Source organism: Sus scrofa, chromosome 15, assembly GCF_000003025.6.
Source record: "Sus scrofa isolate TJ Tabasco breed Duroc chromosome 15, Sscrofa11.1, whole genome shotgun sequence".
In the NCBI taxonomy this organism is placed as follows: domain Eukaryota; kingdom Metazoa; phylum Chordata; class Mammalia; order Artiodactyla; family Suidae; genus Sus; species Sus scrofa.
In genome coordinates, this window is record NC_010457.5 from 31,793,356 (window position 1) to 31,808,091 (window position 14,736).

The window sequence follows — 14,736 nt, forward strand, 5'->3', positions numbered from 1 at the left end:
GGAAACATTCTTCTCGGTGCTGTGGGCACCAGGTGGGGCAGTGGGTGTGACGTGCCTAGCAGCAGGTCTGGCCCAGAGTGTGCAGTGACCCCTGACCCTGGGGAAGCATAGATGGGGCAGGAGGCTCCACTCTGCCATTAGGGGGAGCCCTGCTCTGGGGTTTTTCTCCTTTGAGGAGCTGGGGTGGGGGGACTCCTGGTCTAGGAGGCGAGGCAGAGCAGACACACAGGGAGACCCCGAGGCACTAGCAGGGAGGCTGCTAGGAGCTGCCTGTTCCCTGGGTGTTTTCAAAGCTGGTGACTAACTGCCTGCCCGAAGCCTGGACCTCTGACCTCTGCAACACTCCCCTGCTTTGGCACCTGCCCCTTTGCCTCTCCTGCCCCTTTCTGTCCCCTCCCTCCTCCCACCACCCTGCCTTCATCCAGGGTCTCCTCTTCTCCCAGCCCCCTCCTCAAGCTTTCCTGACTCCAGGCCAGGTCCAGCCCCTCGAAGCAGGCCTCCCCCCGCCCCTGGCTTCCTCTGCCTCCAGCTCCAGCCCTGCCTTCCTACCTCCTCCCAGGGCCCTGATGGCCACACAGACTTTGTTGACCAGATCCTAGTGGCCTAGGGGCTTCCCTGGGCCTCCCCAGGGCTCTTCTTTATAAGCTTCCCTCTGGGCCCAGGGCGATGTTGTCCCTGAGTGCACAGGGTCAGCCTCAGAGAGCCCCGGGGCACCAGCTTCTGAGGAGGGAGGTGGGGAAGGGAGCTCACGGTGCTTGAAGTGAGAGTGAATGAAGGAAGCAGGGATGTTGCCTGAGCTGTGTTATGGGTCAGAACTTCACCATGTTGCTGCAGGAGGCTGGGCAGTGATGGAGGTGGACGCAGAGGGTCGCTTTTCTGCAGACTTCCCACTTTTTTGTTTCTTTTTAGAATCTCACTTGAGGTATGCATAAGTTCCCAGGCTAGGGGTCGAATCAGAGCCGCAGCCACCGGCCTGTGTCACAGCTCACAACAACGCAGGATTCTTAACCCACTGAGGGAGGCCAGGGATGGAACCCGCATCCTCATGGATACTGTTTAGGCTCCTTTCCACTGAGCCACAACAGGAACTCCCGACTCTCCACTTTTACAGTCAAGTCCTTCCTTGAGATGGCAGCCCCTCCAGGGGGCACCAGGACCCACAGATTTCCAGGATGACCTTATACCTCTGTCAGGGAGACTTCTAGCACCTTTGCAGGCTAGGACTTGTCAGCACACCCCAAGACACCCAGTCTCTAGGGGATGGTCACCCAGGCAGACACACGCAGGGCAGGTGTATAGCGAGGGTGGAGCCTTTCCTTTCCCCCACATGGGCCCTTCCATCATTACAAGAGAATGAGCACTCATCATTCTCAGACTCTCCCCATAAATGTAAACGGCAAATACTCAAAAAATCATTTTAGGAGGCCACCATGATCCTACTATCAGAGCCACACAGAGCCACGAGAAGAAAACTATGTGCACATCCCCTTGATGAGTCAGTGCAAACATCATCAGCAACATACTAGCAAACCCAATGCAACATCACCTGCAAAGAGTCACATACTGTAATGGAGTGGAATTTATTCCTGGAATAAAATGATGTCTTTTTCTTATATTCCATTTTTCATTGCAAAATAACACATAGGCCCAATGGAAAGATAAACAAAAGGTTTTGGAATACTTTTATACATTTGAAGTTCGAAGCTCAGCCTGATCAGAGAATGGACTAAAGAGCTAACTCATTATTGCCTACTCTAAATTCTACCCTTAGGGGTATGTGAACTCATGCATCCAGTATGGGAGATGGTAGGGAACACATCAGGTTAGGACTCGAGGGACAGCTAGGAACGATGCAGTCTTAAGTAGAGACGTGGATGGTGGTGGCTGTAGGGCTTCTTTCCTCCCCACTTCTCCTGCTCCAGCCACACATGGGCCCTCAGTTCCGCACCACAGCCGAGCTCCTCCAGCCCAGCATCTGGGTCATTCCTCTTCCCTTTGCCTGGATGACCTTGTCCTGATGCTTCATGTGGCTGGCTCCCTCTTGTCTGTGGGGTTTCACTGTCACTGTCAGCTGTGAGAACAGCCTTTCCCTAGTTCCCTCTCTGAGCAGCCTCCCTGGCCCACCCGTGAGGCTCACCCGCAATGCCCTTCTTCTTTCTGTGTCCTTCTCACCATCTGAAAGGGTCTCTCTCACTTGTGCACTTGCTGACTGTCTGTCCTCCCCCATAGCGTGTCAGCTCCAAGAGGACAGACACTGGGTCTGTCTTGTGGATCCCTCTGTTCCCTGCCCATTCCCTGTAGATTCCTGGGAAAACAGCATTTCAAATAGGCCGATAACTGTCCGTGGAAAAAGGCAGCTCCTTGACTTTATTCTTTCCTGTGTGTGGATAGAAAGGAATTTCTGGTTATCCATCCTGATGCAGCGTGCATCTCTGTGCATGCCCTTGTCTGAGCTGGCCTCTGGAGGTTTTGTTCAGGAATGCCTCCGAAGCAGAAATCTTGGCTCCATGAGGGAGCATGAGTGTGTTTCAGGCCCCTCCATCCACATGGCCACAATGTATTCCAGAAAGTCCAAGTGAAGACCCACCAGCAGGGCCACCACCCCTAACATACAGGCTGAGAGACAGGGAGTCTGGAGACCAGCAGAGCCCATGAAACCCCTGGGGATCTGGACACGATGCAGATTGTGCTGCAGGGGTCAGGACTGGTGCCTGAGATGCTGCCTTGCTCACAAGCTCCCCGGAGAATTCCCCCAGAGGCTCCATCCTGCCTGCTCTCTCCTGCAGTGTCTGGGCTCCACAGGGATCAGCCCGTGGGCCCCTGAGCCTCTGCCCTGCCCGCTGCCTCCCAGGCCAGCAGCCCCAGCAGGAAAGCCTGTGCTTGTGTCTGGTCTGCTGGCCTCAGGCCCTGTCTCCATGTGGCTCTCAGCCCAGGCTCCAGAATCCCTGATGCCTGTGCGGTTCTCGGGGTTCTGGGTGGGGTTTTCCACTCGGTGTGGAGGAAGCGGTCCCTTCAGCTCCCAGGATGTTCCAAGGCCCTGGGTGAGCTAGTGGACATCGGGGATGACGTTTCCTGCCTGTCCCGTGTCTCCCCATCTTCTCCCCATAGTCCCTCTTGGATCCTGTGAAGTCCCCTCCCCCATCATTTCCTGGTCCAGGGGGCTTGGAGGAAGGGGAGCCTGTTTAACACCCCAGTGCAAAGGGGAGCCTATCACCTAGATCGGGCCAGTCCACAGAATTCATCTCTTTGGTTTCGGGAACCTGTTGGAGGGTGGACCTGTGACATGGTCCCGGGAAACTTGTGCCTGGCCTTGGAACAGCGCTCTCGTGGATGAGAAGCTCGGTCCCCTCTGGGGGGCTGCCAGGCCACTTGCGGCTGACTGACCAGAGTGGGAGGCCCCCGTGGAAAGCAGAATGAAGGTCAATCCTGATGTCATCATTTTTGGCCCTGGGTCCAGCTGGACCTGAAGCTGACTGGAGCTCCTTGGGGCTGGGCCACCTGGGAGCGCTCTTGAAAATCGTCAAAGCAAGGCATCAGGTTGGCCTGAGGCTTGTGTGTGTCAGTGTGTTCAGCACAAATTCAGGAGGAAGGAAGGCTCCAGAAAGAGGAAGCCCAAGAGAGCACCTGCCCTCCCTCCCACCCACATGTCCCCCCCACCGCCCACGCCCAGGGCTTGTGGGCACAGAGTCCAGGCCAGAAGAGGGGGGATCATGGCGGGGGTGGGGAATGGCAGCCAGGAGAGACGAGGGCGCCTCCAGGTGGATGGCAGGTGTTTCCCGGTTACTGGCATCTTGGCCTGTTTCCCAATTAGCTTGGAAACAATGAAAACCACAGATGCCTCAGGTGGGTGATAAGGAGCTGTGTGCGAGAGGGAGTCCAAATCAGAAAAGGGCTGTATTTTCACCAAAACCCCAAAGGCCAGGTCACCAGCCCTCTCTTCCCGTTGGTGGCCAGACAGTCAAAGCCACCTTTGGGATGGTGTCCTTGAGGGGAACATCGGAACAGGTCCAGAAACAGAGACCAAGAGGATGAAGGCTCGGGAGAGGCGGGGGGGAGGGGAGCCTGCTGAGTCAGTGCCTTGGATCAAGGCTTTCTTGGGGTGGGGGATGAAAGAGGCTGCAGTAAGACGGGCGTGGTGGTTGCACAGCCCGGGAATGGACTGCAAGCTCCTGAACTGCACGGCGTAAAAGACGACACGGTGCACCTTGCAAATTTATTTCTAAAACATAAAGTAAATTACACCATACATAACATGGAAGAGAAATAGGAAATCAATACACATCCAAAGACAAATGGCGAGAGGGGAAGGAGAGTACATTTCGGGAGGGGGAGAGGGTGAGTGGGGCTTTTGGGGAGCTGCTGGGGAGGGCACTTGCAGGGGTGGAGGGGGCTTTGGGGAAGGTGGTTTTGGAAATTGGCCCGGGGCTCTTGCCTGAGCCAGCTCAGGACTTAGTCTAGGGGCCGCTGGAGCAGTCAGTGCAGGCTCTTCCTGCAGGGCTGCTGCTGGATTCTCCTGTGGCCCTTGGTCTCCTGCAGGAGCCGGAGAACCATCTTCCTCCAGCGGAGGAAAATGCCCGTCAGTGTCTGGGGCTGGGGCCAGAGAGGCTGCAGGTTCTTCCTGCCCGGGTGGTGTCTTCGCCTCTGGCTGCGGGTCTCCTGCGGGAGCTGTGAGAGGAGAAAAGTGTCCCTGCATGCCTGCCTTGCCATGTGCTCTCCCAAGGACAGCAGTCTTCCCAGAACCTTCCAGTCCAGTCCCCACCCAGCAGCTTCTGGTGTGCAGTCCACCAGGTGGGTGGCGGGGGTGAATCTTTGTTCCTGGCCCAGCACCATCCTCTGGGGTCTCCCCGCCGTGTGGCCCAGAACTCAGCTCCCCGCACCCTAACAGGGCCCCGTCCCCATCTTCTCACCTTCAGGCTGGGCCTCAGGGGGGGCCAGGCCATCCAGGGCTCTCAGGCCCAGATGGTGTCTGTCCTCGGTCCCAGAGCTGGATGTTCTGAGCTCCCTGTGAGCCCGGGAGAGGCCCCTGGGGGGCGGCCTGGGGGGCGTTTCAACTGGAGACCTTCTGCCTTCCTCGCCCAGCTCCTGGCAGGGCTCAGGTGGGGGGCTCTGCAATGAGAGTGAGGGGCAGGGAGCCCGGCCCAAGGGGTCAGAGCCCTGTGGGGCCATTACCTTCTTGCTGCTGCTTCTGCCCCTTGACCTTCTGCTCCCAGATCAGGTGAGGGCTTGTCTGCTCCGATACCCCGTCCCCCGTGAGGAGTGAGATGTCCCCGGGGGACTGGGGGTACAGCTCACACACAGGGTTCGGCCCGACTCTCAATCAGCCAGCTTTGTCCTGGGGTGTGGACATGCCCCAGGGACATCCAACCCCATCAGGCTGCTCTTGCTCGAGGCAGACCCACCCCTTACACCCCCCTCTGCACACAGTCATCCCAGGAGGGGACACGGGGCTACCGTGTGGGATCAGAGACGTCCCTGCGCTGGGCTGGAGCTCCCTCTCCCTGTGCTACCTCTGGGCCCCTGCGGGCAAAGGCCCGAAGGCGTCTGCCCTGGGTGCTGATCCATCGTCTGCTGCTTTCGATGAGGTTTCCTCCTCTGGGCCCTCTCCTGCGGCTTCGGCCTCGGGAGATGGGGGCGCAACAGAGCAAGTCCATCCTTCCTCTGTCCTTTCCTGGAGAAGTGGGTGCCTGGCCACCCAGGTTCCAAGTTCTGTTGGGCTCTGTTGCCAGGGAAGTGAGGTCACTTCCTGGGGTCCCCTTCGCCGGGCTTCCTCCTTCCACCAAGCTCCCCAGGGTACCTCTGGGCTGCTCCAGCTCACCCCCAACCCCATGCCAAGTCTCAGCAGCGTGACACTAACAACACAGCACACAGCCACGATGGGAACTCCTTGAGCGGTTCATTTCTTTGTACTGCCTTCAGTGTCTTTCACCAAGTTCTTTCAGTTTTCCGAATCCGGGTCTTTGACCTGCTGGGTCAGAATATACTCCCAGGTGTTTTATTTTTGTGAATGTCACTGTCCACGAGGTTGTTGTCTTGATTTCTCAACCTCTTCATTTCCTAAACTCCTCTGCTGAGAGTTTGTGACGAGGGTGTAGATATGCCAGCAATTTCTTTTTTTAACTCATTGAATTTCACGGCATTTATCATTGTATCATGATCATCACCACCCAATTAGGTAGCATTTCCACCCCAAACCTGCAGCACATCCCCCCACCCCCGCCCTGTCTGCTTTGGAAACCATACGTTTTTCAGAGTCTGGGAGTCAGTATCTGTTCGGCAAAGAAGTTCATTGTGTCCTTTTTTTTAAATTAAAAAATGCTTTCTTGTTAAAGAATGCCAGAACTATTACAGTAGTAAAAGGAAAGATCGCTGATCACAGATTGCTGTAACAAATACAGCAATAATCAGAACGTTTGAAATACTGCAAGAACGGCCACAGTTGTGACCCAGACACACGAAGTGAGCAAGTGACATTGGAAAAACAGCATCCAAAGACTTGATTGATGCAGGGTTGCCACGGAGCTTCAATTTGTAAAAAACTCCATAAAGCAAAGCACGATGAAATGATGTATGCCCCTATTCATAAAATGGGCAATAAAATCATGAAGATAAAAATACCACACATTTGAAAATATTACATTTATAAGTAAGGTTTTCACCTTGGGTAATATGTGGGGAGGAGCCTCCATACTTCAGTGAACATTCCATTAAATCTCATACGCAGTGATTCCAGAAAAGTCTAGCAACACACTCTGATACCAATAAATTTTTGGGTGATGCAAATGCACTGCTAAGCTCATATACTTGCCTTTTGAACAACCCTTACATTTGAATGTATTGGGAAGACGGTTGGCTGCCTTTGGGGGAAAATACACCACATGGAGTATTATTTAGCTCTTAATTTATTCTTCTTTCTTTCTTTTCTTTTCTTTTTTTAAATATAGACATGGTAAAACATGCCTCTGGTAAATTTATACATTTTTTTTTTGTCTCTGCCTACAAAACCTCACTGAGAATATGTAGAATATTTTCTTCATTTTCTCAGGGCATATTAAGTTATAAGATTGTTTTTATTTCCCTGCTTGGGAACAGCTGCATTGAAAAGAAAGTCACAAAACTCTACTTCAAAGAGACACATGCACCCGCATGTTCATTGTGGCACTATTCACAAGAGCCAGGACATGGAAACAACCCAAACGTCCATCAACAGATGATTGGATTCGGAAGATGTGGTATATAGACACAATGGAATACTACTCAGCCATAAAAAAGAAGGACATAATGCCATTTGCAGCAACATGGATGGAACGGGAGACTCTCATACTGAGTCAAATGAGTCAGAAAGACAAAGACAAATACCATATGATATCACTTATGACTGGAATCTAATATCCAGCACACATGAACATCTCCACAGAAAAGAAAATCATGGACTTGGAGAATAGACTTGTGGCTGCCTGACAGGAGAGGGAGGGAATGGGAGGGATCGGGAGCTTGGGGTTATCAGATACAACTTAGAATAGATTTACAAGGAGATCCTGCTGAGTAGCATTGAGAACTATGTCTAGATGCCCATAACAAAGGGTGGGGGAAAGAGGTATACATGTAAGAATAACTTGATCCCCATGCTGTATAGTGGGGGGGGGGGAGAAAGAAAGTCTCCTTTTCTAAAATACAAATTCAGAGGATTTATAAAATTTTGTGTCAATGATATGGTGTACGAAAGTAATGCACAGGCAGATTTTTCTGCAACTACCTTTTATTGGAACTACATATGCTCTTTCTCTGATGTCTTCAATGCCTTAGTAAAGTTCACCAGTGGTCACATATACTTATGCATTACTATTTAGGTTCTTTTTCATGATGTGTATGAAGCTAGGGCTATGCTTTTCATATTATTATGAAGCCTGGAATTTACTAATATAAATATATGTATATTGTATACATATACAAATTTTTGAGAATTATCAAATCACAGAACTTTAAATATTTAGCATATACAATATGTATATTGTATATAAATATGAGTAGTATATATGGGTATTGATAAAAATATCATCACTAATTATCCAACAGTAAGTGCTTCGTCTCTGTGGAACTGATATGTAAGAACAGCTATTACCTTGAAAATGAACAATGACACAACTTGCAATAAACAGCCAAGAACAGTGATCCATTTACTAGTGTCGGAATGGGAAAAGCTTTATACTTTCAAGGAAAAATATACAATAAGGTACACATTCATAAGGAATTAACCTGTTTTAGATGATATTTAGAATTACACAAGCATTAACTTATTTTAAGGAATAGATCTTTAAGATACGAGTGTACTAGTAACAGTGATGGGAAGATTCAGATGCATTTCCCCAAGTAGCCACCAGATGGCTATATGAGCCCGTTCTTGATTTTGAAGTTTAGTGGTTTCTTTTCTTTCTATACAACTGAAGATTTAAGCAATTCATTATATTTCTTATGGACTTTGGAAGTAACTGAAGTGTGGTGAAATAATGTATACAAATTCAGTGACACGCACATGTAATTGTTTCTTCTGATTTTAGCATTAAGATTGAAGAAAAATTTTTGAGAATTATCAAATCATAGAACTTTAAATATTTAGCGCTCATCTAGTCCTAAATCTTAATTTTAAAAGTAAGAATTGAGCCAAAGCAATCCTGAGAAACAAAAACCAAGCAGGAGGCATAACTCTCCCAGACTTCAAGAAATACTACAAAGCCACAGTCATCAAAACAGTGTGGTACTGGTATCAAAACAGACAGACAGACCAGTGGAACAGAATAGAGAATCCGGAAATAAACCCTGACACCTATGGTCAATTAATCTTTGACAAGGGAGGCAAGAACATAAAATGGGAAAAAGAAAGTCTATTCAGCAAGCATTGCTGGGAAACCTGGACAGCTGCATGCAAAGCAATGAAACTAGAACACACCCTCACACCATGCACAAAAATAAACTCCAAATGGCTGAAAGACTTAAATATACGACAGGACACCATCAAACTCCTAGAAGAAAACATAGGCAAAACACTCTCTGACATCAACATCATGAATATTTTCTCAGGTCAGTCTCCCAAAGCAATAGAAATTAGAGCAAAAATAAACCCATGGGACCTCATCAAACTGAAAAGCTTTTGCACAGCAAAGGAAACCAAAAAGAAAACAAAAAGACAACTTACAGAATGGGAGAAAATAGTTTCAAATGATGCAACCGACAAGGCTTAATCTCCAGAATATATAAACAACTTATACAACCCAACAGCAAAAAAGCCAATCAATCAATGGAAAAATGGGCAAAAGACCTGAATAGACATTTCTCCAAAGAAGATATACAGATGGCCAGCAAACACTTGAAAAAATGCTCAACATCGCTGATTATAAGAGAAATGCAAATCAAAACTACCATGAGATACCACCTCACACCAGTCAGAATGGCTATCATTAATAAATCCACAGATAACAAGTGCTGGAGGGGCTGTGGAGAAAAGGGAACCCTCCTGCACTGTTGGTGGGAATGTAAACTGGTACAGCCACTATGGAGAACAGTTTGGAGATACCTTAGAAATCTATACATAGAACTTCCATATGACCCTGCAATCCCACTCTTGGGCATCTATCCGGACAAAGCTCTACTTAAAAGAGACACATGAACCCGCATGTTCATTGCAGCTCTATTCACAATAGCCAGGACATGGAAACAACCCAAATGTCCATCAACCGAGGATTGGATTCGGAAGAGGTGGTATATATACACAATGGAATACTACTCATCCATAAAAAAGAATGACATAATGCCATTTGCAGCAACATGGATGGAACTAGAGAATCTCATCCTGAGTGAAATGAGCCAGAAAGACAAAGACAAATACCATATGATATCACTCATAACTGGAATCTAATATCCAGCACAAATGAACATCTCCTCAGAAAAGAAAATCATGGACTTGGAGAAGAGACTTGTGGCTGCCTGATGGGAGGGGGAGGGAGTGGGAGGGATCGGGAGCTTGGGCTTATCAGACACAACTTAGAATAGATTTACAAGGAGATCCTGCTGAATAGCATTGAGAACTTTGTCTAGATACTCATGTTGCAACAGAAGAAAGGGTGGGGGAAAAAATGTAATTGTAATGTATACATGTAAGGATAACCTGACCCCCGTGCTGTACAGTGGGAAAATAAAAAAAAATATATTAAAAAAATAAATAAATAAAAGTTAAGATTGATACATAAAATATTTGCAGCCCTCTATCTTTTGGGCTTTCTTTTCACTGGCAAAGTCAAGTGGAAGTGCGCTAGTCACAGGAGTCACATGCAGGATTAGGGAAAGGACAACAAAATGACCTGTACAACCACTCCCCAAATAAAAATATAAGAGGCTTATTTATTTAATAATTCAGGAAATTATACTAATCTAGTGCTGAAGTTTCTACTTTGCTTTCATTCTGTCAGTGTAATATAGGGAAAGAATAGGCAACATAGAAGGAAGTCTAAAGAGTTTTTGAGATTATATCTTATCAGTATATTTTGCTCTGAATACAATTATCTTTTTTTTTTGTAGCTGGAAAGGGAGCAGCATTTTAATACAAATACTTTCAAATAATTACAGATATTCTTTAATATTACAAAACCTGAAAAGTTGCAGTTTCTTTTTTTAAAATTACTCAGTGAATTTTCTTACATTTATAGGTGTACAACAATCATCACAACCAAATTTTAAAGAAACCTGCAGTACATGCCCTCACCCCCCAACCTGTGTCATTTGGAAACCATAAGTTGTCAAAGTCTGCAAGTCACTATCTGTTCTGCAAAGACATTCGTCATGTCTTTTTGGAGATGCCACACGGAGGTGATAGATAGCATAGGACGCTGTGTCTCACTGTCTGTCTAACTACACTGAGCATGATCCTTTCTAGGTCCATCCATGCTGCTGCCAATGTCATTGTTTCTTTCCTTTCTAATGGCTGAGTCATAGTCTGTTGTGTATATGTGCCACATCTTCTGTATCCACTCCTGTGTTGATGGACATTTAGGGCGTCTCCATGTCTTGGCTATTGTCTATAGTGCTGCAACGAACAATGGAGGACATGTATCTTTTGGAGTCACGGTTCTCTCTGGATAGATGCCCAGGAGTGGGCTTGCTGGATCAAACCATCATTCTGTTTGTAGTTTTCTGAGGAATCGCCATACTCTCTTCCTCAGTGGTTGTACCAATTTACATTCCGACTGACAGTGTTCCCTTTCCTCCACACCCTCTCCAGCATTTATTTGATAATGGCCGTTCCGGCCAGTGTAAGGTGGTGCCTCCTAGAGGTTTTGGTTTGCAGTTCTCTACTGATGAGTGATGTTGAACATCTTTTCATGTGTTCTTTGGCCATCTGTATGTCTTCTTTGGAGAAGTGTCTGTTTAGATTTCAGCCAGTTTTCTAGTAGCTTCTTTAGGATTTTCTAGGTATAGAATCGTGTCATCTGCAAACAGTGATTGTTTTACTTCTTCCTTTCCAATTTGGATGCCTTTCATTTCTTTTCCTTCTCTGATTGCTGTGACTTCCAATGTTACTGTGTTGAATAATAGTGGTGAGAGCAGATGTCCTTGTCTTGTTCCTGATCTCAGCAGGAATTCTTTCAGCTTTTCACCATTGAGAATGGTATCAACTGTGGGTTTGTCCTATACGGTCTTTATTATGTTGAGGTTGGTTCCCCCTATGCCCTCTTTCTGGAGGTGTTTTTTTTTCTTCTTCTTTTTTTAATCAAAAATGGGTGTTGGGTTTTGTCCAAAGCTTTCTCTGCATCTGTTGAGAGGATCACATGGTTTTTATTCTTCAGTTTGTTAATGTGGGGTAGCACACTGATTGATTTGTGGGTATTGAAGAATCCTTGCATCCCTGAGATGAGCTCTTCTTGATCATGATGTACATTCCTTTGCATGTATTGTTGGATTCAGTTTGCTCGTATTTTGTTGAGGATTTTTGCATCTATGTTCCTCAGTGGTATTGGCCTGAGGTTTTCTTTTTTGGTGGTATCATGCCTGGTTTTGGTGTCAGGGTGATGGTGGCCTCATAGAATAAGTTTGGCCTCATAGAATAACTCCTTCCTCTGGAGTTTTTTGGAATAGTTTCAGAAGGATAGGTAGGTATCAGCTCTTCTGTAAGTGTTTGATAACATTCATCTGTGAGGCTATCTGGTCCTGGACTTGTGTTTGTTGGAAGTTTTTTAAATCACGGTTTCAGTTTCAGTACTTGTGATTAGTCCATTCATCTTTTCTGTGTTGTCTTGGTTTCGTCTTGGAAGAGTGTACTTTTCTAAGAATTTGTCCATTTCTTCTAGGTTGTCTTCTTTATTATCATACGGTTGCCTGTAGCAGTCTCTTTTGATCCTTTGTATTTCCGTGATGTCTGTTGTAACTTTTCCTTTTTCATTTCTAATTTTATTGAGTCCTCTGTCTTTTTTTCTTGATAAGTCTGGCTTACCAAATTTGTTGATCGTCTCAAAGAACCAGCTTTTAGTTTCACCGATTTTTTTCTATGGTTGTCTTCATTTCTTTCATTGATTTCTGCTCTGATCTTTACAATTTCATTCCTTCTGCTACCTTTAGGTCTGGTCTGTTCTTCTCTCTCTAGTCGCTTTAGATGTAAAGTTGGGTTGTTTATTTGAGCTTTTCTTGTTTCCTGAGGTAGGCTTGTATTGCTATCCACTTCCCACTTAGAAGTGCTTTTGCTGCATCCCATAGGTTTTGTATTGTTGTGTCTTTGTTGCCATGTGCTTCTAGGTTTTTTGTTTGTTTTTTGTCTCTTTAGGACTGCACCCATGCAATTCAGAGATTCCCAGGCTAGGGTGGACTCAGACCGGTAGCCACTAGCCTATGCCACAGCCACAGCCACACCAGATCGGAGCCATGTGTGTGACCCACACCACAGCTCACAGCCATGGCAGATTGGGAACCCGCTGAGCAAGGCCAGGGATTGAACCTGGGTCCTCATGGATGCTAGCCAGGTTCATTTCCACTGAGCCATGGCAGGAACTCCTGCTTCTAGGTATTTGCAATGTCCTCTTTGATTTCTTCAGGGATCCATTTGTTGTTTAGGAGCATTTTGTTTAGTCTCCATGTGTTTGTGTTTCTTGCAGTTTTTTTCTCATTGTTCATTTCCCAGTCATATAGTGTTCTGGTCAGAGAACATGCTCGATAGGATTTCAGAGTAGTTAAATTTACCAAGGCTTGATCCAGGCCCAGAATACGATCAGTCCTAGACAATGTTCTGTGTGCCCTTGAGAAGACTGTGTATTCTGCTGCTTTTGGATGGAATGTTCTAAAAAGATCTATTAAGTCCGTCTGGTTTGATGCATCATTTAGGGCCTGTGTTTCCTTGCTGATTTTCTGTCTGGAGGATCTGTCCCTTGCTGGAAGTGGGGTGTTCCTGTCCCCCACTATTATTGTGTTATTGCCAAGTTCTCCTGTGAAGGTTGTTAGCAGCTGCCTTATCCAGTGAGGGGATCCTCTGTTGGGTGCATATCTATTTACAGTTGGTGTATCTTCTGGATTGATCCTGTGCTCCTTATGTACCGTCCTTCTTTGTCTCTTACACATTCTTTATTTTAAAGTCTATGTTGTCCGATATGAATATGGCTACTCCAGCTTTCTCCCGTCTGCATGAAATATCTTCTTCCATCCAAAGAGACACTGATCCGTGGAGACAATGGCCTCTTGTCTCCATTGCAGTTGGAACATCCAAAGTCAAATGGATTGGGCAGTTCTGCGAGCAGGGAGTGCTATGTGTGGTGAAGGGTGAGGCTGGCCCTGCCTTCACCTCCCTCACTGCCCTCAGGGGGCCCATTCCGCCTCTCTGACCCCCAGCTCACGTGCTTTCCGCCTTGGCCTTGTCTCTGCACAGCTCCCAGGAGTTCTGTCTCCTGAGGCACTGCCAGGGTTTGGTGTGGCCTTGAGCTGCCCCTGGCCAGGGTCTCTGCTGATAGAGCTCAGAATCCTTTGGACGCACGTGGAGTTTGGCATTAGGACAATGCGGCGGTGCAGCCTCCACACTGCCCAGAACTGGGGTTCCGCCTGATCCAGTTGCTGCCAGGAGGAAAAGGTGAGGAGAAGTGAGGAAGCATGGGGAGGATGAGGCTTAGTGGGGAGAAGCTTCCTGTGTGAAGACCCCCAGAATGGCTGCGGGGGTCCGTCTTCAAGGGACGCAGCAAAGGCTTGATGTGGAAAAGCGGGCTTGTCATCACTTTTGCGTGTGGTGCACAGGAAGTATGTCACCAAGTAGAAATGTTTTAATTTTATAGCGTCCATGCTATTACCTTTTTTCACTTTAGGCGTTGCCTTCTCATGACGTTTCACAAAGTCCAAGCCCGTGGACAAGTAGCTTTTCTTCTAGGCTGCTTCTCTAACTTTTTTCATACGCTTCTGTTCTAAATGTGTTTGTGGCTCATTTTGCATGAGCACTGGTGTACGATTTAAAGGGTGTGTGCATTCGTTTCACTACATCTGGTTCTCTAATTGAGTTGCTTGTTCTCTAAGTTTTGAGAAGTTCTAGGATATTGGCCTTCCTCCCTGTGAGTTTCCAAAGCCAAGTGGATTCAGCAGGACTGCCAGTGGGGAACTCAGCCTCCCCTGACCTTGGGTGGGGCACAGCCTGCATTTCCCAGTTTGCCAGCAGAGGGCGACAGGCCCGCCCCTCTTGCCAGTGCTTTACGTGCCTGCTTTGCCCACTGCCTAGTGTGACTT

The 14,736-nt window shown here is 47.4% G+C and overlaps 1 protein-coding gene across 1 annotated transcript in view; it reads right to left on the minus strand.

Moving 5' to 3' along the window:
- Positions 4,219 to 14,736, minus strand: part of LOC110256906 (extensin-like) — a 56,885-nt gene continuing 46,367 nt past the window's right edge. Inside the window, exons 2-3 of the mRNA XM_021074723.1 lie at positions 4,908 to 5,106; positions 4,219 to 4,665 (exon numbers count right to left, since the gene is read on the minus strand). Coding sequence (XP_020930382.1) covers positions 4,220 to 4,665; positions 4,908 to 5,106 — 645 coding nt within the window. The 3' untranslated portion in view covers position 4,219. The remainder of the gene's footprint in view (positions 4,666 to 4,907; positions 5,107 to 14,736) is intronic.